We start from the raw sequence: 25,213 nt of genomic DNA, 5'->3' as shown, positions 1-25,213 counted from the left end.
CAGTCTGCCACCAAAGTCCAGTGTGGTCTTAACTCCGCGACCAAGGACCCGTAAGGAAAGGCAGCTCTTCCATTGTTGAGTCGCCTGCTTTATTCAGAATTCAAGCACTTGGTTGAGATGCCCCTTTGTGCACTACGATGCTGATGGCAGGTCGTCGGTGTCGTTGACGTTTCTGGGGCGGGGAAGGTAGGGGTGTGGAGCCAATGACTGGGGAAGTAGGCCGCGCTAAGCTTTTCGGCATCGCCATGCGGGTGCGGAGTGGCGCCCGCGGGCTGGGGTGCCCTCGGACCGAAACTCGTGGGGGTGGATACTGGAAGTGAACGTCCTTTGGTGCGAATGCGGGTTGTGATAAGGGTGGGGCTGGAACTGGTGATTTGTAAGTAAAAGTGGAACGAGCAAGTACTGTAGAGTGAAGGAGCTGAATGGACTTGAAGGTTCATGACTGTGGACATACGCCAGCGGTGTTATCAATATTAGCCCAATGTATGTATCTTGACTTGGTGCTTCAGCCTTAGCTATGGCCTATTTCAGGCGCAGTCTTTTCTAGCCTGTCTCAACAAGAAAGCGGGAGGAGAGGTATCCATCAAAGATGTGAAGAGAATCGGTGGCCAGTACGCAACATGTGCCATCAAAGGGCAGGAAAGAATGCTAGACGAGATCGGCTACACTTATATCTGCGGCCACCATCCTTATTCGTCTCAAGGTCCTGGATAAGTGGAAAACATGGTTTCATAATTGCATACTGTATTGCAATAGCTGCGACTCCTCTAATTGGTAAAACACCTTCCATGTCTACCACCCAAACTTGCCCTCTGTTTTTGCAGGCCTGTAGTATCTGTAGAGACTCTTGTAATAGTTCGAGGTATTTGATCTCAGTACGATCACGCTAAGGAAATACCGGATTGGCCTTTGCTGTTATGCGGGCTACAGCCAGGATGGAAGAAAGGCAACTTAATTATAGCTTTAAAAGAAAGAGTGAGCGGTGTTTGACAAGACGAGGCAGACGGGAATCCCTAGCATAGTGTACAGACGGTAATGATATCAATTGATGCCGAAATATTCGGCCCTAAGCCTTCCAAGGAATTAGATAGTAAAATGACGAGTGCCAAAAACTCAAAGACGATTGGCCAGTAGGCGTGGGTTTATTGAGGAAAGAGACTCAAAGGCAAAATGTAAACCCGGTTGCGCGGGAGAAGAAGTACAAGTTGAGATTCAGTTATGAGCCAGGGGAGCGCCCAGCATATGCTTAGAGGTACAGTATGCGACGTATCGGGTGTGCAATGACAGAAGGCTAGAATTGGCGTCTCATCGTTCCTAAAAGTCGAACGAATTCCTACCATCTACGACTTTGGCTGATCTGAAGTAGGCTCGGTATCTTGCGTCACCTGGCCCTGCCTGAATGCTACCCCTTGGCCTTCGCGTTCGTCCTTCGTTTTCGTGAATTCGTTTTCCAGTGTCCTCACCGGCATCTTCCCGAAAATGACTTTTCTCTTCCTGACGACAGCCAGTGCAATCGCTACAAAGAAGTTCAGCAGCGTAAACGCCAGTACGACTTTGAACTGCTTGTTGTAGCTCCTTCCAAACACTCTGCCGAGCTCTATGCGGCTTTCCTCCGGCAGCTGAGCGATGAAGGAACCTGAGGCTTTGACACCAGCGATTTGTTCTGGGTTGAGGAATACTGATAGGTCATCTTGCAGCATTGAGTTGTGCAAGGCAGAGCAGATGGCGACAGCCACGGCACTGGTCAAAGTAAGCACATGCACTGAACCTGTATGATACATAAATCCGAGCACTTACCCGCCCAGCGTTCGTAGCATATTAAGTATACCGGTCCCTATCGGCACATCTTTCTCTTCAACACTAGTGTACAGCATAACGTAATAAGGAGTGCTTGCAAGGCCAAGTCCTAGGCCAGTGATGATCTCGTACCCATATGTTGAGTCTGCGATACCAGCATCAATAGGCAAGCTACTCAGCAGTCCTGTCCCTACACTGACGATCGCCGTACCAGTCAACAAAATGTACTCCGCCGGGATCCTCTTGTTCAACAAACCGCCAAGCATGGCGCCGACAGGTGTAAGAAGTGATACGGGCAAGAGTAGAATACCTGCACGCTCTGCGCTCGCAAAATTTACCCCTTGGTATCGTTGCGGTAACTGAATGAACATGACCGTGAACGGCATGCCGAGCAGAAACATACTGAAGAGCAGCAAGGCTGGCGCAGGATTGGTGACGAATCGCGCTGGAAAAATCACGTCGAGCTTGGTCTTATAAGACGCCCAAGCCTCGTAAAGTATGAACAGGATGAGCAGCACAAACGCTGCGACAAGTGTACCGATGATGACTGGGCTGTTCCAGCTGTAGGATACGCCGGCTTCCTGAAGGGCGAAGAGAAGCGGAACAGGCCAACAAACGGAGAGTATGCCTCCAACTACGTCGAAGCCGCGGAGGCGCTCCTTGGTGGACTTAGCGTCTTTCAGACCGGGCATGCTGAAGAGCAATATGGCCATTGCGATACCAATCACTGGTCCATTGAGCCAGAATATCCATCTCCAATTTGTATGATCAGAAATGGCGCCTCCAATGAGGGGTCCGGACAGATTCGCTAGAGCAAAAACAGAGCTGATGATGCCCGAGTAGAAGGCTATCTTGTCTGGTACGATCAGCTTTATGATAGCTACGAACACGAGCGAGTAGAGTGCGGAACCACCAATGCCTTGTAGAGCCCGGAAAATGATTCTAGTACTCATTAGTAACCATTCAGGATCTTGATCAGAGTTCCGTACAGTTGGTTCATCGTTTGGGCGGCACTGCACGCCATTGAGAAGACGAGGAAAAAGCCATTGAAGGCGAGCAGGATTGTTCGCAGGCCCCAGACGTCGCTCAGCTTTGCCGTAATCATCAAGAAAGAATTATAAGCAAGCAGATACGCGGTGACTAGCCATGGTCCTTGATCTAGCGCGTAGAAGTCGCTCGATATCCGAAAAAGGGCGGTGGTTATGATGGTGGTGTCCATGGCAGAGATGAACAAGCAGAGCCATAGCCTAACCTCGTCAGTATTGTCTCACTTGGACAAGCCATGGGTGAGCTTTGTATACGTGACATGGCACAAAACACTCGCAAGCCTCTTTTGTACTCACCCAACGATGATCAGATGGAGCCTAGTGTTGCCGATGTTAGGCACAACCGGAGCTTCCACGACTGGTGCATCTTCATGCTCCGCGCCTAACGCCATCTCCTGTAACGACCTTGTTATGAATCGGAGGCTTGTTCAGGTACTCCAAGTGCGATGTGGTGCAAGAACACCTGTTCAAACCCCTTGTCATATTAAGGATTGGACCGGGTTCAAAATAAGCCCTGCCCCGTTGGGAGAATACGCACAGCCACAATTTGAACGTCAACGTCTGTACGTAACGGACACAACAGGCAAGAGATCAAGTAAGCGTGCATGTAGTTGAGCCGACAGCTGTCCTGCGAATCCCAGCGCGTGTCAGGTCGGAGAGTTCCACACAGCGGCGAGGGCTCGATTCGGAGTAGCGTCAAGCCGCAACACTGACCACGGGGCACGGGTTGCAGAGCGCGTACGTTTCGCGTCAAAGTCCCACAAAGGCGCGTATTTGACCATACAAGTCCTGCATGAACCTTGGTAGAATCTTTGCGCGCAATTCGACAAACTCTTCGCATCCATACTGCGTAGACCTGCGAGTCACTCACAATACCTATCCCATTGAGGAATTCTTGAGCAGCCCTTGCTTCACGATCGCGTGCAGCTCAGACAAAGTCTCTGACGCCATAGTGAACGGAGACACGCGCCTTGCTCCGATTGCATCATAATCTTACTTCGTCAGTGCCGTCGCGCTGCGCTGGTAGGTGGTGAAGGGGTAGCTGGCTGGCTGTCGCAGCGCGCTGCCTCGTGCCTTCCTCACTTCCAACTTGGGTACCACAACTGCACCTGCCCGCTTCGCCGCTGCTATCAGATTTCCTTTTCTCTTCTTGTCAACGTCTTTTCCACAATCTCATCCCTCCGTACTTCTCTTTTCTGCGTTCGCCGATCAGTTTCTTTCCGTTGGCTTTCCGACACGCGTCCTAGCCTGTCGCGTCACGTATCTCATCGCGCCACGGAGCCCAGATGGTAAAGCGCGGTATCAACCATGTCTCAATCGCTCGAAAATGTGCTCATTGACCCCGACGACAATGCTGCCTGCCACGCTCTCCACGCACTCTTGTCCACAGAGAGGTTCACAAAGTCGCCAGCTCTCCCCGCCACGGCAAAGGCATACCTTGACGCTTTCTGCGACGAGACCCGCCCCATTATACGCCGAAGATGGACTGGACTCATTCTAGCGAGACTGCTCGAGTCTTGTCTTGGTGTGGCGCGACATCTAAGACGACATCCGGAGGACCTTGTCCGCATAGGCGCAGTCATCTTGGGGCTTAACGAAGCCGAAGAGACCAAAATTGTGGCGGGCCTGATACTCCGTGCCGGGCTTTCTCAAGGGATCAAGTTCTCCGACTTCTGGTCCGAGAGAAAGGTTCACGCTACCGCGACCCTCTTTCCAAAAAATGCAGATACGTCCTGGATGAAAAGTTTCCAAGATTATATGGACACGCTTTCGGGGCTTTCGCTTGGGAACTCTTCACCCCAACTCGTGCTCTTGTATCCAGTAGCTCTCCATGCTGCAGATGGTTTTCGATGGTCAGCGGCCATTGGGAACGTACCCATACTCTTAATTGAAAGCCAGACACTCACCATGATTACACCCGCTTCCGCTCTACACGACATTAAATTCGTTTATATACCACTGCAGTCTGTCAAGAATGTCCGCTGCCAGCCATCGAGTCCATACGACTCTCAAGGCGGAGTCGCACCAGCTGCCCCTTGGGCTGTAGTACTAGAGTTCTTGTCGGGTTCCACACCATATCAGGTGAACTGCTCGGAACATTCTGGAAGAGATTTTACTATTGTTATGGAAACGAGTGCCGATGCTAAGGAGTGCATGCGCTGCATCAACGACATGCTCAGGCCAGAGGGAAGCTCGAGCGACGTTACAAATGCTTCGAGTCCTGCGTTCGATGGAGACTCTAGTGAGGAGAAGGTCATTAACAACAACACGCCCGCGGTCTCACAGGGCGGTATAATAAAGTTCGACAGGTCACAGCGCAAGGGCAGCATCATCAAGGGCAGCCAACTGATGGATCAAGCGGCCCCAGAGGCAGCCCACGGATCACATACCGGATCAATCGAAGCCAAACGTGGAGCACTCCCTGAGGTTAAGAAATCTTTACGTGCGAGCGGAGTCAAGTCTGTGCTAGACGCCACGAACACTGATTTCGAATTTCCTGATCTCTCGCCGTCGATCGAGCGACCAGCGAAAGCGAAGATAGAGAAGTTAAATGCTAGTCGAGACGGTCTTGTCACAGCGCAGATCTCAGCGACGAAATCCACAGAGAATAAAGTCAAAGCGTCGAAGCCTGTCCACAAACAAGCTGGACGGCGCCGGGAGTCAGATGTCTTTAGCGTCCCGCAAGAGAGACAAGATATGGAAGGCGCGCACCGAGGTACGAAGCGAACGCGTGCCATGGCGATGACCTACAAGGAAGACACTTCGTCCGAAGAGAATAGCTCGGATTCCGAATTTACCGACAGTGAGAGGACGAAGAGACCTCGTACACGACCTGTCAAGGCGACGAGGAAGAAAGAGCGTTTGGCGTCATCTCCAACGAAAAGCAATACAACAAGCAGGAGGCCTAGGCAATCTAAAGCAAGCACAAGGCCGCTACAGCCGCTCAAGGGCTCTTTGCTGTCGAATCTACAGCGAACAACAAGTGCAAATGAAGGTCAAAACCTCAAAAGTTACAAGACACGTAGCGAAGCGCGCAACGCACAAAAGCCTACCGCTGCAGCTCCAACAAAGCACAAGCCTGAAGCGGCTAGTGCTCCCAGACAGGAGGACCCGAGCTCTGAAGCGCATATCTTGGGAAGATTGAACGACTCGGAAAGCGACGGTGAGCCCGGAGACATTGACCTTCACAGCTCGAAGATCGATGATGGTGTAGCATCGAGGAAGTGGACCTCAGGCAGCAGCACGCCGTCCACGCCACACTCCAAGCGAGCTACACCGGACCATGATGGAATGGAGACGAATGCAGAGTTGGGCGAAGTTTTGTCTATGTCTGTGAAGCCCCCGCTCACGGTCGCTCCTGCAAGAGTACTGGAAGACCCGTCAAGTCCTTGCGATAGTCGAGCAGACAGAAGCATGCAAGCTCCGCCCAAGCCAGTCGTCGAGGAAGCCATACCCATAACCTCACCAAGGGCCACTCAACGTTCAGTGCGGTCACAAAGGCAGTTTGACGAGCGTCAGACACCCATCCATCAGCTTGGCAAGCGAAGTCATTCTGGCCTGTCTGCTAACTTAGAAATCCTTTCAAGTAACAGCAAACCAACGCCTGCTTCGCCTCGCGCACCGTCGACGGCAATCTCTGGACACGCAGACCGGCATCAGGTCAATTTAGAACAAGCGCACGGAGAGTATAAGATTGAGAAGAGCGATCCGTTCCAGTTGAACCGTCGAAAGGTCAACAGCTTCACTCGAAGGCTCACCGAAAGCAGGGACGTTTCGCTGGATGCAGAACCCGCAGAGGGTAAATCTCAGGATCATCCAATCGAACTAGGCGACAGTCCTAGCAGCTCGTCCAGTGAAGCTCTTCCGCCAATACAACTAAGCCCTGTAACAACGAACGATCATACCGGGATTACTCAGCCTGTCGAGCTGCTTCAGGTTCGAGCACCGGAGCTTACCAGGCGCTCACGGAGCCGGACCGTCGAGCCACTTACAGCCATAGTCCCACCAGCAGATGCATCTCGTCATCAGCGCGGACATCAGAACCATGAAGGAGAGGATAAAGCTCGCTTCGACGACGATGCTGAGATGGAGGGTGACACTCTCGTTGAATTCGAAGAGCCACAACAAGCTCAGGATGAGGTCTCTCACCTCAGGTCTTCCCCTCCACCAATGGATCATTCGCCAAGCAGCCACAGCTCGACGTCTGCTGAGCCCGAACCCAAGACGGATCCTCACGTCCCAACATCGGAAGCGGAGGAGATGGAATGGGAGGCTCATCTGCGGCCTCACCAGCGCGATGTGAAAGACCAACTCTTCCGCGTGTCAAACCGTGTCTTGCAACACATCGTCAGCAATGAGTCTGCTGTCAGCGATATTGCAGACACGTACACGAGAGACGGCCAGCAGTCATTAGATCTGCTGTTTGAAAGTCACCAGCAGGAGTTCGACGCCATGCACAAGGACGTCATGCAGAAGAAGGCCAAATTGAGCAAGGCGACCGAAAAGGTGCTGTCGAAGCTTCGTAAAGAGCGCAAGCAAGTTGAGGACGACGACGAGTAAGAGAGAACGGTGGCATCCCTTTTTGTATGTACGATATGATGGTAGCGATACGACTGGGTATGGCACTCCAGATGGCGCTTGTTGCATGGACACGGATGGATAACAGGGCGTACATCGAACGAGATTGATATGATAATTTAATTATTATGCCAATTGCCCCACACATGCTCCAACGCTACACCAGATCAAGTTGACGCAACCCTCGCGGACGGTTCCCACTCCGCCTTCGACATGTGTCTTCATCTTTTCGCCTGTAGAATGAGCTGCAATGGGATATCTAATCCCACACTCTTTCCCATAGCTCCGATCCACATGAGCAAATACCCGAGTGACGTTGCCGGCTTTCCACCCATACTAGCCTCCATCACCTCTGCTGTGCGGCAGGGGTGGATGAAGAACACGGGTCGGTTGAGGATGGGATGATCCTGCAACTCGTGTCAACATCAAGGGTATACCAGCAACACGGTAGAGACCTACAGTGATAGTGATACCGCCCAGCACACCTACGTCTTTCGTTTGATCAATGTACTCTTGAGTGATGATGTGCTTGTACAGGGTGTCCATTGTAGGTGGATAGCGGTGCAGTGTGTCGGAGATGTGGAAGTACAACACTGGCACGCTGTAGGTTGGGGAGAGGAGTATATCGTAGTGAATTAGTGGGGTATTGACATCCTTGTGATCAAGCGCTTCCTCATCATCTTCTTCAAGTCCGGCGTCCTCGTTATCCTGAACATGACTCTCGGAGGGGTACGGAACAGGAAACTCTTTGTTGATTCGAAGGAGACTCTCGTGTGAATCTAGGGTGCATGCTGTCCAGTGCTCCTTGTGAGAAGCAGCTTGAAGCAGATTGAAGGAGTCGACTAAGGTTGTGCAGGCGGTATGGAATTCTGCAGCTGAGAGGTGCGGAAAAGACGCTACAAGGTCCATGGTCAACGCATCGCGAGCTGAGAAATCGAGAGACGAGTCATACTCCAGAAGGGATCCTGTGGCGTGAAGGGTACCTGATGGAGGCCAGATTGGGTTAGGCGGCGAGGACTTGGCGACACGATCACCTGATAGGGCGTTTAGCGTGGCGCGTGCATGCCCGAATAGGCATCAGTGATGAAGGCGCTTTGTGGTACTTCTACTGGCGTGCGCTGATCATTGAAGAGGATTTTCTTGAGTTGTAGAAATGGCGATTAGGACGGTCGGTAAAGATGAAGCACAATCAGCTCGAATTTGGAGAGGGAAATGTCTTGACAGTTGCGTCACTGATGCGACAAAGAATTTGTGTCTACTGGGTACAGATACCACTGATGTGTCGGTGACCAAACTTGAGGACGTGTCTCCAAAAATCATGAAAAGCGTCCTATCGATTTACCTGTGCGTCGTCGTACCTGAGAGACTCCGCCAGGCCTTGTCGTGAGCAGCGAGAGATTCTTGTGGGATCACGGAGCACAGAGATCCGCGGGGCCGACGGCTCGATACGACAACGTGCGACATGTGAATGCCCCTGCTGCAATTGCTGCTAGGGCGGATGATGTGTAATACCGCCGAGTGTGCTCTGATCCCCGCGAGCGCGGAGCCCTGGCTTGGCGCCTGGCAGCGTCGAGGCACCACAACCCTACCGCCTGCGCCAGTGAGGCAGCCATTGTCGAACCCATCGCTCGCGCATTACACACCCTCCTCTCCACCTAAGGAGATGCCCTACACGCACTGCACCGCTCCGTAACCGAGCACGACACTGACCACCCACAGCCACGTTCACATAGCAATCCGCCATGGCTTCGGAGAAAAGCCAGCTCAAGCGAGGCCGCGTACGTTGAGCCTCTGCGCATCCACTGGCTAGGCAATTGCAGGCTGACAGCATCCCCCGCAGCAATCGCAAGGCGAGCAAATCGAGCCCAAGAAGCCCCGCCGGTCAGACCGCAATGCCTCGCCCAGCGACCGCAATGCTCACCTGAAGCAAGGCCCGCTGCCGTCTCCAGTCACACATCAGGCCGATTCAGCCGCGACCGACGAGTTCAAGGAAGGCACCATCACCCCGCCGAGTAAGGGTTCGAGCGACCAGTCTCAGCGAGGCGGCCTCCGTAGCCCTCCACGAACCGGCGGCCCTAACAGCCTGTCCTCACCACTGCAGGACACCCAGCCCTTCTCGCAATTCGTATACCATCCCAACGATCGGACTTACGCAGTAGACGACGAAGAGGCGGAGGGTGTCTGGGGCTATCTGGTCCCAGTGGACACCCGCTCTGGAGACGTGCTTGTCCTCCGCCGGCGCTCAGCTTGCCCGGTCCCATCATCGAGAGTTGGGAAGACCTCGGGTAGAGAATCGGTTGGGAAACACCAGTACACGAAGCAAGAGGAGGGCTACGAGCAGGAGAAGGTGGAGCATGGTGTGACTGCTGGAGGTTATCTCATTGGCCGACATCCTGAGTGCGGTAAGTGCAATCCGTATCCACGAGGGATATCATTCTGACATGGTGTAGATCGGCAACTGCAGTCACCGACCGTATCGAACCGGCATTGTCTGCTGTTCCCTGAGAACAAAGGCGGAGATGCAATTGCTGTGTTGGAGGATCTATCCGGCAATGGCACTTTCGTCAACGATACGATAGTCGGCCGGAACAAGAGGCGAGAGCTGCAAGAAGGCGACGAGATCAGCATCTTGGACCAAGCCCGCTTCGTCTTCAGATACCCATCGTGCCGCGACACGAACGGATTCCGGCAGCAATACGCATTACAAGAGCAGTTAGGCAAGGGTCACTTCGCCTCTGTCTACCTGTGCATAGAGAAGTGCAGTGGCATGCGGTATGCCGTGAAGAAATTTGAGAAGCGTACGGGACCTGGCGAAAAGTCAAAAGTCGATGGCCTCCAACAAGAGATTGCAGTGCTCATGGGAGTTAGTCACCCCACGTTGCTATGCCTTAAGGACACATTCGACGAAGCAGACGGAGTTTATCTCGTCCTCGAGCTGGCACCAGAGGGTGAACTCTTCAACTGGATTGTAATGAAGCAGAAGTTAACCGAGACGGAAGCCCGAAGGGTGTTTGTGCAGCTGTTCCAGGGGGTGAAGTATCTTGTGAGTCCAACTGTCGCTGTTTTGGGCTCTAAGCTTATGTGTGGTAGCATGAACGCAATATTGTCCACCGAGACATCAAACCGGAAAACATTCTGCTCACCGACAAGAACCTGTCCGTCAAGCTTGCTGACTTCGGTCTGGCGAAGATCATCGGTGAAGAGTCCTTCACTACGACCTTGTGTGGAACACCGTCATGTAAGCTCACGCAAGCGATTGCAAATGGTTTGGACTGACGTATGCAGATGTTGCTCCTGAGATCTTGGAGAGCACGAACCATCGACGGTACACACGCGCGGTTGACGTGTGGTCCCTCGGAGTTGTACTGTACATCTGCTTGTGTGGCTTCCCTCCCTTCTCCGACGAGTTATACAGCGCCGAAAACCCATACACACTATCGCAGCAGATCAAGATGGGTCGGTTCGACTACCCCTCACCTTACTGGGACTCAGTCGGCGACCCGGCACTTGACCTTATTGATCGCATGTTGACCGTGGATGTGGATTCTCGTATCACCATCGACCAGTGCTTGGAGCATCCGTGGACTACTCAGGCGGAGATCAACCCCAACGATAGTACCGATGGGCTTACGGGAGCAATCGCCAACCTCGATTTCGCCAAGCGTAAGATCTACCGCGAGCGCACTCTACTCTCCAGTATCAATGATATCAAGATCAGTCGGGTTATTGAAGGCGGCGAAGGCCAGCAGGCTGTCAAAGTGTACGAGAAGAATAAGGACAAGCCAAAGAACGGCGTCAAGGGGCTTGATGGCCCACACCAGAAAGAGGATACTCCTTCCGCGAATAGGGATCCGGATGAGTTCATCCAGATGGGTGGAAAGGGAGATCAACAGCTCTACGACACGGCAGATCAATCTATCTACGTCGACGACCAGAGCACTGTTGCTACTGCTGCGGACACCTGATCATGGAGGATACGGGCAGAGCACCTGCCATTGCATTGGCGTCTAGCGGCGTTCTTGCCGCGTTATGGGAGATGTCTAAAGTGGCATGATTTTTCGGGGTATCGGATAATTTGGCGTCTAAGTGCCTCTTGAAGTTGGCCTTGCATCGTACGGTCGCGATGCTGACATATTTGGGAAAGCACTATGCTTTTACACTGGTCATGGGCACAATCTGAGTGAGCGATACCATGTACATTGTAGTGTGCGTGTGCTCGGTCTAAGCATCGCTTAGCTATGAAGGACTAATTGAAGGCTCAGGTTATATGTTATTGTACATGATGCGGCTTGCTAACTTGTGCGTGCTACGACGACGGGGAAGTGTGGGTGGACTTCAGCTTACGAACGTGCGCTCCCACTTCCATCTAGGTCATTGCAGCTTGTCTTCGGGTGTGTTTGTGGTCGCTGATGTAGTAGTGCCTAAATGAGAGTCATCGTTGTTGGACGAAGCAGGAGTCAAGTCCGCATAGACAATGCCAGCAGGGAGATGGAGGCCATATCCACTCTTTCATTTTTGGACATAATCATTGTACAGAGGAGAAAAGTGGACCGCCAATATTCGTCCACAGAGGTGAATGGGATGATCATTATCTTCGCGGTAGTCGCTAAATCTTCGTTGTGTATGGTCAGCATGTTTACAGGGACGGTTCGACACGCGTCCGTAGTGGAAGTAGTCGTGAGGACAGCTCTTGCTGTGAGGATGCTGATTGGTGGTAGGGATGCCAACATTCGACAAGACAGTATAATAATTCAAGTATTCGGAGCTCGAGCGCATCATTTCTGTGCAAATAAGTTTTACGTCCTTCAGTTCGTCTTCTGACCACAAGCCGATCAAAGGAGCACTAATAGTAGAGGTACAATTATAGAGCAAAAGTGAAGGTGTCTTTGATGGAGACTACTGAGCATTGGTTTTGTAATACAGGAGGTCACTCAAGCGCCACCCTGACTAAACTTGACATAAACACAGGCCAACTTTTGAATGCAATCAACCTGTGTCACACCCAGGCCTGGCAACGCAAGGCACTCGAACTCCTGAATCAACCCTCCATGTATGCAGTAGCGCTCGCCAAGTGGGTGGTTTCGCCTCGCTTGTTATTGGGAGGCGTGGGCATCCGGAGCTGCGGAGGTGCTGGCTTCGTGGACGTTGCCGCTGTTGGCAGGAGTCGGTACAGCGGAACCGCCGTTAGGATCAGGATAATCCTGATTGGAAGTACATTAGCGAGCAGACCAAAGTTTCCGCCTTGGATAATACAGGTCATATACGTACATCTGGGCCAAGGCCGTGATGGCACCGTGAGCTATGAATTGTGTTATCCCAATCGGACTTCAATTGATTACTCAGAAATAGACCCTTCCACCAGTACGGTCCACCTTGGCAATCAGGTAACCTTCGCGAAGTCAATCAAAGGGCCATGAGATCAGTTATACGTGACTCACTTGTACATCTGGCAGTAGTAGACAAGGCCTTGCTGGTTCTTGTAGGACTCAAGGGACTGTAACATGGTAAGCTTGCATCGCTAGGACAAGAGCCGAGGTGCTGTGTTGCTCGTCCTGGGGTACCGTGATGTGCTGAAGCTCTTGACGAGTTACTGTAGACTGATGACTTTTGACTTACAGTGATACCGCCCACCTGGTCTACATCCAGCCAGTTCACACACGTTGCGTACTTGACCATGATTCGATCAATGTAGTACATCATTCCTGATTTATAAGGCTCGGTGAAGAGTTCAAGCTAAACGTATCAGTAAAGCTCTGTTCGTAACGCTGTGGAACTATTCACCATGTGATAGTTTGGAAGATCTTCGCGAATGCTGCTGGGGTGCTGAGCCGTCATGTTGACGATTGCGGGAGGAACAGTGTCTTCGACTGGCCAGGCGGTGCCGAGGACGGCCAAAGCGAGGGTGGCAGCAAGGTGGAGGAACCGCATGATTGCTTCAAGGTGTTGCTTATGATCGAGACAAAGGTAGAGTTGAAGCAGGAGGAATTGGGTGGCTCGGGGATTTTAAGTCAGCAGGGTTACCAGGCAAACGCTCGGTGTCAGCTGCTTCCTTCCAGGTGAGATAGAAAAGGTAGGCGCGGAAAGGTGCGTTTGTGCGACAGGACGGCCGGGGAAATTACCTTCGACCCATGGCTCCAGAGAGCGACGCTAGCCAGTGAGTGATAGGGTCATCATATACCGTATCCCTACAAGGTATTGATTCTTCTGTCGGTGTTTGGTACTTTGACCATCTACGGAACGGTCTCCCAGTGTCAACACTACAGCTATCCGCTTTAGAAACGAAGGTATGCATGTGTTGCGTGCCTTTACCTTGTGAGCGTTGTTTCCTGACTCTTCCTATTGGCGTGAACGGTAGCTGGGCCCTCGACTCGATCTCACGAATTGTTAATAGAGCGCAGACTCTTCCCACCCCAGAGCCGCATTTGCATGGCTTCAAGACCGACCAATGGAATATTGAAGATGCATGCGTCAGTTCAAATGTTCTCATCGTACATGGCAAGCACGGTCAAGGTACAGTACAGAAGTAAAGCCTGGTTTCTTTTCTGAAGCGAACTCCCTGGAACCATGCTTGCGCACATGTCAATTGTACGCAACCCTCTATTTCACTTCGTAGCCGGCATCATGTTTGAGCAGCGCGCAGTCTCAAAGCTCGTAGCATCGTGTACCTGCCGGTTGGCGACAGGGCCAAAGAGGACTCGACTGTGTCGCCCCTATCACCCTGGCCCTTTGCCTCTTCTTGCAGATGTTACGACAGAGAGTGAAAGGTATTCTGCCTATTGTGGACTCATATGATGCTAACCTTGCAAATGGGTCTAATGCACTGCGGCTGACAGATGCTTGACATGCAGCAGAACCGAGCCGAGGGGATCTCCATGCTGATTTCTTACACGATAACTCCCATATACTTTCTTGAGAGGCATCCGGCGGTGAGTGAACACAATGAGACCGATGGAATTTCCAACAAAGATTCATAAGGGTTAGCGAAATTGGGTAAGATGTACTGTCAACCAAACTGATGCCACCAATCGCGTGACCCGGAAATGTGCGTACGATATTCGTGGGCTTTGAGGCGGAGCATGGCCACATCGTGGTGTGATGAGAGGCCTTCACGGATGTTGAATGCCCGGTAGGCCGCCACTCCGCCAAGAATGCCACCGCTTTGGCCCACACGGCAGGTACGACAGACCGACAGGGGTTGGGTGGCCCGAGCGCAGGCGTCCCCAGGGAAATTTGACGACTACAAGATCGCAGCATTCGCCCCTTCCCACGCTCCAAAGCCTCTTGCGCTGCCATTTTCGCCGTCATGGGAGTTCTCGAACATGTCGCCGGCCCGTTGGGCAACTTCACCTCGCATGCGCCCACTCCCATCCTTGCCGTCGCCGGCTTCGTCTCTGTTATCGTGCTCGCCGTGGTCTTGAACGTCCTGAGCCAGGTGCTCCTGAAGAAACCCAACGAACCGCCTATGGTCTTCCACTGGTTCCCGTGGATCGGCAGCACCGTCACTTATGGAATGGACCCGTACAAGTTCTTCTTCGCAAATAAGCGAAAGGTGCGCGGGGTACTCGTAGGCAAGACATAGTATGCTGACCGTCATGTAGCATGGCGACGTTTTCACATTTGTTCTGCTCGGCAGGAAGATGACCGTGTGCTTGGATACCAAGGGCAACAACTTCATCTTGAACGGCAAGGCCAAGGACGTCAACGCAGAAGAGATCTACAACCCCTTGACTGGGCCAGTGTTCGGCAAGGATGTTGTGTACGACTGCCCGAACTCGAAACTTATGGAGCAGAAAAAGGTAGGTAAGCACATCTAGGAAGGCATTCACATGCGCTAACAGGAATCTTCAGTTCGTCAAGTTTGGTCTCACATCTGAGGCGCTCCGCTCCTATGTTGAGCTCATTACCCACGAAGTAGAGGACTTCGTCAAGCGCCATAAGGCCTTCAAGGGCCAGAAGGGCATTTTCGACGTTCCCAAAGTCATGGCCGAGCTCACCATCTATACCGCTTCACGTTCACTCCAAGGAGAAGAAGTCCGCAACATGTTCGACTCCCGATTCGCCGCTCTTTTCCACGATCTCGATCTAGGTTTCTCCCCGCTAAATTTCCAGCTGTCATGGTTCCCGCTCCCGCATAACCGCAAGCGCGACGCCGCCCACAACGCCATGGTAAACGTGTACTCTGAAATCGTTCGCAAGAGGCGCACAGGCGAAATCAAGCGTGGAAACAGCCACGATATGGTCTGGCATCTTATGGAATGCCAATACAAGGATGGCACTCCTGTTCCCGACCACGAAATCGCTGGCATTATGATCGCACTCCTCATGGCGGGCCAGCACTCCTCTGCCTCGACTATCTCTTGGATGATGTTGCGCCTGGCCACCAAGCCTGAGATTGTAGAAGAGCTCCTTGAAGAGCAGAAGCGCGTTTTGGGCGAAGACCTCCCTGTTTTCACCAATGACGACCTTCCCAAACTTGCTCTCCACGCCCAGGTCGTCAAGGAAACTCTTCGCTTGCACTCTCCCATTCACTCCATCATGCGCAAAGTAAAGCAGCCGCTTGTCGTCGAAGGCACTAACTACGTCATCCCCACCTCCCACACTCTCATGTCCTCTCCTGGTGTCTCTGCACAGATGGACTCGCATTTCCCCAACCCCTCTGTCTGGGACCCGCACCGCTGGGATGCGCTGAACTTCGAAGACGATGACGAGAAGATCGACTACGGGTTTGGTATGATTTCCAAGGGCGGTAAATCGCCTTATCTGCCCTTCGGCGCGGGCAGACATAGGTGCGTGGGTGAACAATTTGCGTACGTGCAGTTGCAGACCATCTTGGCCGCGATAGTACGCGAGTTCAAGATCAGGAATGTTGGCGGTAGCAAGGATATCGTCGGCACGGACTACACGTCGTTGTTCACGAAGCCGTTGTCACCTGCCGTTGTCGAGTGGGAGAGGCGGGGTGCTGAATTGTAATGGTTGTAAGATGGAACGGGGGTGTATATGAAGGAAGAAAAGATTCACTTCTTGGTTGATCTAAACGGATTTGAGGTCCGTCGGATGCTATAGACTATTGCGAGTATAATATTGAGATACGTAGTAATGAGCGCATAATGCAAATTCAGCGACTCCTCACATGGAGCAATTGTAAAAAGGGCGTTGTGTAGTCAGCATTATTCGAGTGAAATGCAGTGGTAAATGATTTCATCTAGATGGAGGTAACTATCCCTCCGATGCAGAGCTCCCAGTGCTTCTTGACTTTGGACCAAAGTTTTTCTAATCAAAACTACATCATAACTCATGCCAATCATTTTCCTAGATCCGGTTATTATTCATTCATGGCAGCTGGTCGACGGTCTCCTCTGCGCCATTCACACCATTCTTGCCCCATTGCTGCGGCCTCTCGACCTTCAGTCGCCAGCCTTGCTTGTCCTCAATGTTGCCGAGCTGGATGCCCTTCAGTGTGGAGAGGAGCTTAACGCATGCGGGGCCTGGCTCCTCGGCGGCATCCTTGTACGAGATCTTCTCGCCCTTCGACTCCAGGGTGATGGACCTGATGGGAACAAGAGCTGCTGCGGTACCGGCGGCGAGGACCTCGTCGAAGGTGTTGAGTTCCTCGTAGGGGATCTACGAAGTGTCAGTTTCCATGTCTAACGGGGAATGTAATGAGTCTACCTCGCGCGACTCAGCCTCCCACCCAAAGCTTTCCGCAATCCTCAAAATCGAATCTCCTGTCACACTCTTGATAACATTCTTACTGTTCGAAGCAACAAGCTTATATTTATCCCCATTCTTCTTCACACCAATGAACGCACTAGTCGAGAACTCATCGATGACAGTGCGCGTCTTGCTGTCCAGATGCAGCGTGATACCGTACCCGGCCTTATGTGCCTTCTCGCTCCACCGCAGCACGGGCGCGTAGTTGCCTCCGATTTTCGCTGAGCCGGTGCCATCGGGCGCCGCGCGGTCGAAGTGCTCGAGGATCAGTGCGTCGACGGGGTGCGTGCCGTGGTAGACACCGGTGGGAATTACGAAGACGACGAAGGTGTATTCTTCCGGGGGATTCAGGCCTAGTTGGGCGGAACTGCCGAACAGCAACGGGCGGACGTACATAGCGGCGCCGGTCTCATGGGGTGGAACGTACGCGGCGTTCATGCCTACGGCGAGCTTGCAGCATTCGAGGAAGTGCTCCGTAGGAACCTCAGGCATTGACACAAAGGAGGCGGAGTGCTGCATCCGCTCGGCGTTCTTTTGAGGCCGGAAAATGCTGATTTGGCCATCTGGGCCGCGGAAAGCCTTGAGTCCTTCGTAGCATTGCTGGCCGTAGTTCAGGGCGGGGGCCATGCCGTGGATGCGGAGAAAGGGGTCCTCGACGAAGGCGGGGGTAGTCCATTGGCCGGTTTTGACGGAGTAGTGGGATTCGACATGGCCGGCGACTGGGAATGCTTAGCTGCTATATTGAAGCATGGGGTACTTTAAGGGACTACGAGATGTAGGGGCGATTTCAAGAAGACGGAGTGATGGCATCAAATATACATCATGCCCAGCCGCAATCCGTCTCTTTCTAATATCAAAACCTCAAGTATATTGACGAACGGACAATGAAGAGGAGTGTAACGGCAACAGAATGGCTGAAAATATGAAGCAGCCCTCACGAATCAGGTCTTACCTTCGCGGATCTTGAAGCCTACATTGCTCCAGTCTACAGAGTGGTTAGTCGCGTGCTATGACACAGACGTCAACCCATTTGAAGGATTTGCAAGACTGCAGACATACCAATGGTGTTTACGGGAGGTGGAGGGTAGTCAGACATGGCGGTAGTATATGGGAAAGACTGAACAGAACGTTGGAATTGGGTTTGGAGTCAGTCCCACACAGGAGCTAGAATTTCGTAGCTTAGTATTTGAGGCTCATGAGTGGCGCGCTGCGATATCGGTGCGAGCGGACCGGCTCGGTACTATCCTGCGCGACGCGTAGAGCAACTAGCACTCTATGGCTGCTGTCGTCAGCCTGTCGCGATGACAGTTACTCACACGAATCATGTTCCATGTATGTCTTCACGAAAAGCGAGGTTGTCCTTCCAAGAAGATAGATGTCCGCTGCGGCAACCAACGCGTGGGGAATCGGTGTTAAGCGAGCGGACCTCGATGACCTTCGGGAATCTTGGGAGCTCTCAATAGGGCTTGGCACGTTGGAGTAATCCGAAACTCCATCAAAGTCGCCAGTTGCTCAGACCACTGGCTTCCTACGATATACATACGACCCTCGACCGCGACTCCATTTCTAATCCTGCATTTTGGTTCCAATTCTCTACAGCTACTCATGGCGCCGCCCGCCATACGGAGTCGCTTCGTGCTACTGGCCTTGTTCGGCGTAGCACTCTTCACGTTCCTCATTCTGGGAGGCCACCGCTCCATAGACGGACAACCTTCGCCGATACAACAAGCAAATTCAAACAAACAAGGAGGAGGTTCAAGCGGGGCGCTGCTCACAGGACACGCAATAGCTCCAAAACTGGGCAACGCAACGGCGAAGTACGACTGGCAAACATGCTTCTCTTTGCATGACAAGATCACACATCTGACCAAGTTTTTAGGGCCGAGCTAGGTCGCGCAGCATGGAAAGTGCTCCACACGACGTTCGCACGCTTCCCCGAGAAGCCGTCCGAAGAAGAAAAAGAAGCCTTGCGATCATACGTACACCTGTTCCAGCGCCTATACCCCTGGTACGCCACTCAGTCGTATCCCTACGGCGTAGTCGCAGCTGAATGCAGAGTGCAATGAGCTAACTGAATATGCAGCGGCGAATGCGCCGAGCACTTCGGAAAGGTGTTAGCCAAATACCCTCCCCAGGTCTCGTCGAGGTCGGCGGCTGCCATGTGGGGCTGCATGGTACACAACATTGTCAACAAGCGCCTTAAGAAGCCCCAGTTCAACTGCGAGAACATCGGAGATGCGTACGACTGCGGATGCGGCGATGACGAGAAGAAGGAGAAAGACGCGGCGCCGGCATGAGCAGTACACTCAGATGAAAATGTGGAGACGTATGGCGGGCCGGATGATACCAAGCTCCAAGATACATAGTACACAAGCAGACTATCTAGAGACACCTGTCCTATGACCGTACCCCGGAAAGCGCTATTGGGAGCGACGTGGGCGAAGGTGAAGGAGGCGCAGGTTGAGACAAGGTACCCCGGGACCGCAAGCAAGCAGGAGCGAGTGTCCGCTCGGTCAGCGATACGCAAAGATGGGAAGGAGATTGGGGCGCAAGTCACCCATCACAAGTCACTGCGGACGCTAGCGCTACAAGCAGAGGGTCATGTCTCACGAACTGGTGTTCAATTGCCCCATTGAAGCCGACAAACACGGCTAAGCACCGCTGGATAGGATCCAGTGGGGTGAGTGAGCGACCCAGGGAGTTGGGCCTCCGACGCTCCCGCACGCAGGTCACGTCAGCCGGGGGTTTCACAGGAGCATGTCGCGATGGCGCTTTGGTGGAAGAGGCGCGTAGATAGTGCCGGACTCGAGGCGGCAAATAGAGACTCGACGGGGACGCCTTGCCAAGCGCGCTCACGAAGGACGGTGCCGCAGGACGGGTACCTGGTCATAGCAAGCAAAAGGCCACAATACAGCTCTCTACGTGCGACACGGCGCATTCTGCCAGATGGGCGCATCACGACGCCGCGTCACTTGCGAGATTGGCATGTCAGAACGCGCACTATCGAGTGTAGTCGACCAGCGTGATGAGGATCGGCCACACCACCAGCGTTGTACGTGACGTGCGCGCGCAGTCGTGTGGCTTGCGCTGGTTCGTCGCGTGATTATATTTGGCAGCGTCAAGCATGCATTGCATGTGGGCGGCAGTGTGCTGCAGGGGGCCACTACGTCCGACGCTTGCGCTAAGGGCAGCAAAATACTCCCGCGCCTTCGCGTTTGATGTGAGCCAACACCAGCTGCCCTGAAACAAGAACCCCCGCCGCACTCGACCCGTCGCCCATCATGCCCGCGCTGCTGTAGCTCACCGACTCTTCTTCATCTACCAACGACGACCCGCCAGCGCTACACCGCTACTTCCAAATTCCACCATGGTGTCCTTCTCCTGCGAGGTATGTTCTGTTTACACCCTCGCACCCCGACGCCAATGGGCGCCCCTCCGCCCTGGCCCGCTGCGTGACTCCCGCTGACCGCCGCCTGCATGCGCATAGGGCTGTGGGGATGTCCTCACCAAGAAGAAACTCGATCCCCATCGCAATCAATGCTATGGCGCCTCCTACACCTGCCTGGACTGCATGGTGCACTTTGACGGCACCAGCTACAGAGCCCATACCGTACGTCTGCCACCTTTCCACCTTTCCACCCTTCCCCCTATCCCCTCACCAGTGACGCGTTCCGTGGCTCTTCACCGGAATGGCTCGTAGAAGCTTGCCATGTTTGTGTGCGCGCGCAGAAAACTTTGATTCGTTGCGCATTGAGCATGGCTAACCAATGGCTCGCAGTCGTGTATCACCGAAGACCAAAAGTACCAGGGCAAGCTCTACCGCGACCCCAAGCAGAACAAGAAGCAGCCCCAGCACCAGAAGAAGGACAGCGTCCAGCAGAACTCGCAAGCCCTCGTCCCGCGCAACGCCTACGTAGAAGATGCCGCCGATGCAGACAACGGTGCCGTCGCGATCGTCGATGCCCCACCGCGCGCACCCACCCCACCACCCGCGGCGCACTCGCTGGGTTATAACGAGCAAGCTGCGATCGAGGGTGTCAATGTCTTTGACTTCTTGGACGCATCCGAGACCCCTGCGCCAGCAAGGACACGCCCAGCTGACGAGTCGCGGATGATCGAGGATAGCATGCCGCCCGCCTACCAAGAAAAGGAACCCAAGATAACAGTGACGGATGTCATGAAGTTCCAGGTCCCAGAAGACGACGAGTTCGCTGAGAGTGGCTTCGCATATGGCGACGAGCCTGTGCGACCTAGCAACGAACGCTTTGACTCTTCATACAACATCCGTGAGCAAGACCCGCAGTACAGCTACACCACACCCGCCCCCAAATCCAAGCATAGCCGAACAAAGTCGCGCGACAAGAATCTCGACACCACGATAAGCAAGTCTGAACGCAAGCGCAAGCGCAACTCGCCTGCTGGGCTTGACATGTCGCTGGTCCGCGCTCAAGAAGAGAGGGACGTCATGATGGCAGAGGCACCACCAATCCTCCACTCCGGCTTGACCGGTGGCCTTAATCGTCTTCTTCACTCTTCACAGTTTCCCCCCACCCCTGATCACTCTGGTGATTGGGTGGAGAACTCGCCCCTGAGCCCCATGAAGCGAGCGAAGCAAGGGGCTTCGAAGGCATTTCTCCGTGCGCAGAAAGACTTCGAAGTTCAACAAGAGAAAGATCGCAAAGCCGAAATCAAGGAAGAGCGCGCCCGCGAGAAGGAAGAGCGAAAGGAGCGCGAACGTGGCCGTGAACGCGAGCGCAAAGAACGCAAGGAAATTAAAGCCAGCACCGCCCTCGTCAAGATCCGACCCAAGATGAAGCGTCGTGACGATTCCGAACGCTCCAGCCACAAGCACCGCGAGGGCGAGCGACGTCGTCGCCGTGAGACAGACTCCTCAGGCTCGCCACCTCGCCCACGCAAGACTGTTAAAGCGATCGAATACCACCGCTCCGAATCGCAATCTTCTGCTGCGGACAATGACAGGCAGCTGATCATCCGTCCGAACGGAGACGTTGTACCTGTCAAGACGGAGCACGAGGCCCGCGCCGAGCTCTTCATGTCGTTCATCAACAAGGGGCCTGAGTCGGAGCGCGGCATGAGCGTCAACAAGACACTGAAACGTTACCACCGCGAGCGTCACGACTACGATCACCACGTATCGAAGGTGGATGAGGAGAAGGAACTGTGGAAGAGTTTGCGTCTGAAGCGGAACGACCGCGGCGAGGTTGTGCTTTTCTTTGCACCGCCGGATGCAGAGGCCGCATGACTAGAAAATCTGGATATCCTTATGAAGATAGAGGCGTGGAGTTGCAGCGATCCGAGTCCCGAGCAGGCGAGTTTTGATTTGCCGCCTTCGTCGGCGTGACTGCAGGAGCTCAGCTGGAGCACAAGGACGTGGACGGGGATGGACGTGATAGGATGGTGGTGGATGTGGAGGAGATACCCCATACCCCTTTTCTCACTTTCCGACATATCTACTCACAGTTTCTTGGTTGATACCCGACACATTGTCAACATACTTGTCATTTCTCGGGTGGATTGGTGTGTGCATTGGAGAATCTGTTGTGCATTTTACTGTCTTGCATACGTTTTGTACTACTCCACTCTCCGCAACACCTTTCTTTTGTCAGATCTCATACGTTGGAACGGCGTATTCTTGTCGAGGTCTGCGCAACTACTGCACTAATGCTCCTGGGCTGGGCCCGCCCTTATCGGATTTCTCTTTTGTTGATAGGATAGAGGCTCGGCTCATGCTACGTTATTCTTGGTTCTCCTGAACTCGTCTATATGCTATGGTTCGTGACTGATGGTGTATCCAATCTAGTATGTGGCCATGAACAATACCACTCGAGGCTGTATCATCACTCCAAGCATGGCCCCCCGATTCAATGCGCAAATTCACAACCCTGACGCGCAGAACGTTCGCAAGGCGAAAATCGAGGCCAGGGTGGGCAAGATGGCGCTAATTGGGCAATGACGAAAGGGAGCAGCCACCCCTGCACCTGCCGGAACCCTGCAGGCAGTCGCGTTCGCTGCCCCCGCCCCGCGGCTGATCTCATTGTCCCGCAGCCGCCGTCGTCACTCTTCCTGGAATTTTGGCGTCCGTCCAAACAAAGACCCCTACCTCATTCGCTGTGCCACCGGTACACCCTTCACTTGCCAACCGTTTGCATTCTCTGGCTTTGTCCACATTCCTCTTTATTGCACTGTGAGCGTTGCAAGGTACACATACGCAGAGGCAAAGCTCGCGACGTTATGCACCTCTCCAACATGGTGGAAAGCGCGAAAAGGGCTATAAGCCCGGGTAGGAGAAGTCACAGTCCTAATCCCGGCAGGGGATTCAAGAATTGGCGGGGCGACACTACACACTATTTCATGTGTGAGTGCATCCCCAATGCTGCGATGTGAGAGCTGACCGGGTTAAGATCACGATTCACAAAGTAAGCAACGTCGCACGCACTTAAGCATACTTCGAATCTTGGGTTAATTGACGCGTTCAGTAACACGCAACGACATGAATACATTGGCCGATCCGCAGGGATGGCTGGAAGACAACGTAGGCACTACATTGTCTACTATCAGGTGTTGCCACTAACGCAGATAGACGATCAACTTCTGGATGCAGTACGCCTTACTTGTTTTTACTAGTTACGATTTATCATTCTGATATGTTGACACAGGTATCTCGAAAATGAAGAACTGCACAAGTTTCCAAAAGCCAAAATCCAGCTCTTCGCCCCAAGTATGGCCACTTTCTTGAAGCACAATGAAACCTCCATATGCAGAGATGTACTTGGCCAGATGCCAGACTTGGCTGAGAATCGAACAACACACGTTTTCATACCTGTAAATAGCGATGAAAAGACCGACCACGATCTCGACTCATATCGTCCCTCCGACCTTTCGGCGGGAACACACTGGTCCTTACTTGTCATCTCTTTGATCGACAACGTCGCTTTCCACTACGACAGCCTCGATGGCGTTAACAAAAAGGATGCCATGCAGCTACTCACTGGAATCGAAGCAGCTCTGCCTGTCCCAAGAACCCTACGATATGTGGATATGCACGACTCGCCACAACAACCTGACGGATGGAACTGCGGAATCTTCGCCATCGTCATAATGAAACATCTGCTGCTTAAGCGACTGCTCAGGGCGGATGCAAATCAGAAGATTACAATGAGTATGTCAGATCCACATATGATGTGGTGTACTCCGAAAGGCTATTGGCAGGGCAAATACGAAGTACATCAATGGTTTGTAGACTTGGGCTGACTGCGTACCATCTTAGGTATGAGAGATGAGGACATTGACTATGAAGGTGCACGCAAGATGATCCGTGCCTTGATCGAAGAGCGAAGGGAGGAAGCTCTCTCGAGAAAGTGAGTGCCCAGTTTCTGTGGTATCCTGACATATCCCTTCATCCTCTATCGTTGTTTCTATTGAATGCATGTGTTGACAAGTGCAATTCAGGAGTGTCACTGCGGAAGGTGTGCCGATAATACCATTCAGAACGGCAGACATCAAGAAGGAGAAACGGACGTTTTCTTAAGATTTGAAGACCCCCGGTTCCAATCTACACCAGATTCTATGAACGATATCCTCTCCGGTGGCTTCCGGCATTACGCCTGACATTCGATCGCGGTCAGCCCGTTCCATTGTGTGCAGAGGTGCATATTTTTTACGCATATCTCCTTTAGCGGCACGGCACCTGCCCAATAGTTAGAGGGCTGTACATGCGTCAATTTCTGCTTTAATTGTAACTATCAGACCAATCATAGATACAATTCAACCGCAGCGACCATTGTATTGTATCCGTCCAGCGCAAACCACACCCTAATGCTACATTTGAGAATCGTTCCGGCAACTCAACACTGGCTGAGAGATATCAGACCGTGGTAATCTCATTCGCTCTTCTGCTTTCGGATGCGATGAGAATACAAGGCCAATTCTGTCTCAGGGCTTGTCCGATTGTCTTGTACGTCTAGTTTCTCGAGACGTTCACTTCGTGTGGCAATGCTTTGGCCTGAGCGGACTAGCCCAACACATGCGTGTAAAAGATACTTGTTTTTGCCATTGTGTGC

The 25,213-nt window shown here is 53.0% G+C and overlaps 10 protein-coding genes across 10 annotated transcripts; 6 read left to right on the top strand and 4 right to left on the bottom strand.

Moving 5' to 3' along the window:
* Positions 1-1,340: 1,340 nt before the first annotated feature.
* Positions 1,341-3,016, bottom strand: N0V89_012265 (uncharacterized protein; the record flags this gene model as incomplete). Its single annotated transcript, XM_056220987.1, has 3 exons — positions 1,341-1,740; positions 1,798-2,739; positions 2,787-3,016. 3 exons carry the CDS (start codon positions 3,014-3,016, stop codon positions 1,341-1,343), a joined length of 1,572 nt encoding a protein of 523 aa, XP_056064974.1.
* A 1,135-nt stretch (positions 3,017-4,151) lies between these two features.
* Positions 4,152-7,403, top strand: N0V89_012264 (uncharacterized protein; the record flags this gene model as incomplete). Its single annotated transcript, XM_056220986.1, has 1 exon — positions 4,152-7,403. One exon carries the CDS (start codon positions 4,152-4,154, stop codon positions 7,401-7,403), a length of 3,252 nt encoding a protein of 1,083 aa, XP_056064973.1.
* Positions 7,404-7,642: 239 nt separating this feature from the next.
* N0V89_012263 (uncharacterized protein) lies at positions 7,643-8,330 on the bottom strand (the record flags this gene model as incomplete). The annotated part of the gene is made up of 2 exons (XM_056220985.1): positions 7,643-7,828; positions 7,881-8,330. The coding sequence occupies 2 exons, from the start codon at positions 8,328-8,330 to the stop codon at positions 7,643-7,645; spliced, it is 636 nt and encodes a 211-aa protein (XP_056064972.1).
* An 833-nt stretch (positions 8,331-9,163) lies between these two features.
* Positions 9,164-11,386, top strand: DUN1_2 (serine/threonine protein kinase; the record flags this gene model as incomplete). Its single annotated transcript, XM_056220984.1, has 5 exons — positions 9,164-9,199; positions 9,262-9,823; positions 9,872-10,464; positions 10,512-10,659; positions 10,707-11,386. 5 exons carry the CDS (start codon positions 9,164-9,166, stop codon positions 11,384-11,386), a joined length of 2,019 nt encoding a protein of 672 aa, XP_056064971.1.
* Positions 11,387-12,855: 1,469 nt separating this feature from the next.
* Positions 12,856-13,349, bottom strand: N0V89_012261 (uncharacterized protein; the record flags this gene model as incomplete). Its single annotated transcript, XM_056220983.1, has 3 exons — positions 12,856-12,915; positions 13,038-13,154; positions 13,203-13,349. The coding sequence occupies 3 exons, from the start codon at positions 13,347-13,349 to the stop codon at positions 12,856-12,858; spliced, it is 324 nt and encodes a 107-aa protein (XP_056064970.1).
* Positions 13,350-14,724: 1,375 nt separating this feature from the next.
* On the top strand, positions 14,725-16,391 carry DUN1_1 (serine/threonine protein kinase; the record flags this gene model as incomplete). Its single annotated transcript, XM_056220982.1, has 3 exons — positions 14,725-14,970; positions 15,020-15,217; positions 15,270-16,391. 3 exons carry the CDS (start codon positions 14,725-14,727, stop codon positions 16,389-16,391), a joined length of 1,566 nt encoding a protein of 521 aa, XP_056064969.1.
* A 360-nt stretch (positions 16,392-16,751) lies between these two features.
* On the bottom strand, positions 16,752-18,228 carry N0V89_012259 (uncharacterized protein; the record flags this gene model as incomplete). The annotated part of the gene is made up of 4 exons (XM_056220981.1): positions 16,752-17,042; positions 17,091-17,851; positions 18,085-18,117; positions 18,192-18,228. 4 exons carry the CDS (start codon positions 18,226-18,228, stop codon positions 16,752-16,754), a joined length of 1,122 nt encoding a protein of 373 aa, XP_056064968.1.
* Positions 18,229-18,737: 509 nt separating this feature from the next.
* N0V89_012258 (uncharacterized protein) lies at positions 18,738-19,429 on the top strand (the record flags this gene model as incomplete). The annotated part of the gene is made up of 3 exons (XM_056220980.1): positions 18,738-18,949; positions 19,012-19,140; positions 19,216-19,429. The coding sequence occupies 3 exons, from the start codon at positions 18,738-18,740 to the stop codon at positions 19,427-19,429; spliced, it is 555 nt and encodes a 184-aa protein (XP_056064967.1).
* A 1,070-nt stretch (positions 19,430-20,499) lies between these two features.
* Positions 20,500-22,395, top strand: N0V89_012257 (uncharacterized protein; the record flags this gene model as incomplete). The annotated part of the gene is made up of 3 exons (XM_056220979.1): positions 20,500-20,520; positions 20,620-20,742; positions 20,911-22,395. 3 exons carry the CDS (start codon positions 20,500-20,502, stop codon positions 22,393-22,395), a joined length of 1,629 nt encoding a protein of 542 aa, XP_056064966.1.
* A 1,353-nt stretch (positions 22,396-23,748) lies between these two features.
* N0V89_012256 (uncharacterized protein) lies at positions 23,749-24,515 on the top strand (the record flags this gene model as incomplete). The annotated part of the gene is made up of 3 exons (XM_056220978.1): positions 23,749-23,753; positions 23,810-24,312; positions 24,421-24,515. The coding sequence occupies 3 exons, from the start codon at positions 23,749-23,751 to the stop codon at positions 24,513-24,515; spliced, it is 603 nt and encodes a 200-aa protein (XP_056064965.1).
* Positions 24,516-25,213: the final 698 nt, after the last annotated feature.

Source organism: Didymosphaeria variabile (genome assembly GCF_027946475.1).
Source record: "Didymosphaeria variabile strain IMI 356815 chromosome Unknown scaffold_10, whole genome shotgun sequence".
In the NCBI taxonomy this organism is placed as follows: Eukaryota; Fungi; Ascomycota; class Dothideomycetes; order Pleosporales; family Didymosphaeriaceae; genus Didymosphaeria; species Didymosphaeria variabile.
The sequence above is the reverse complement of the archived record's forward strand: the minus strand, read 5'-3'. Positions and strand labels throughout refer to the sequence as shown.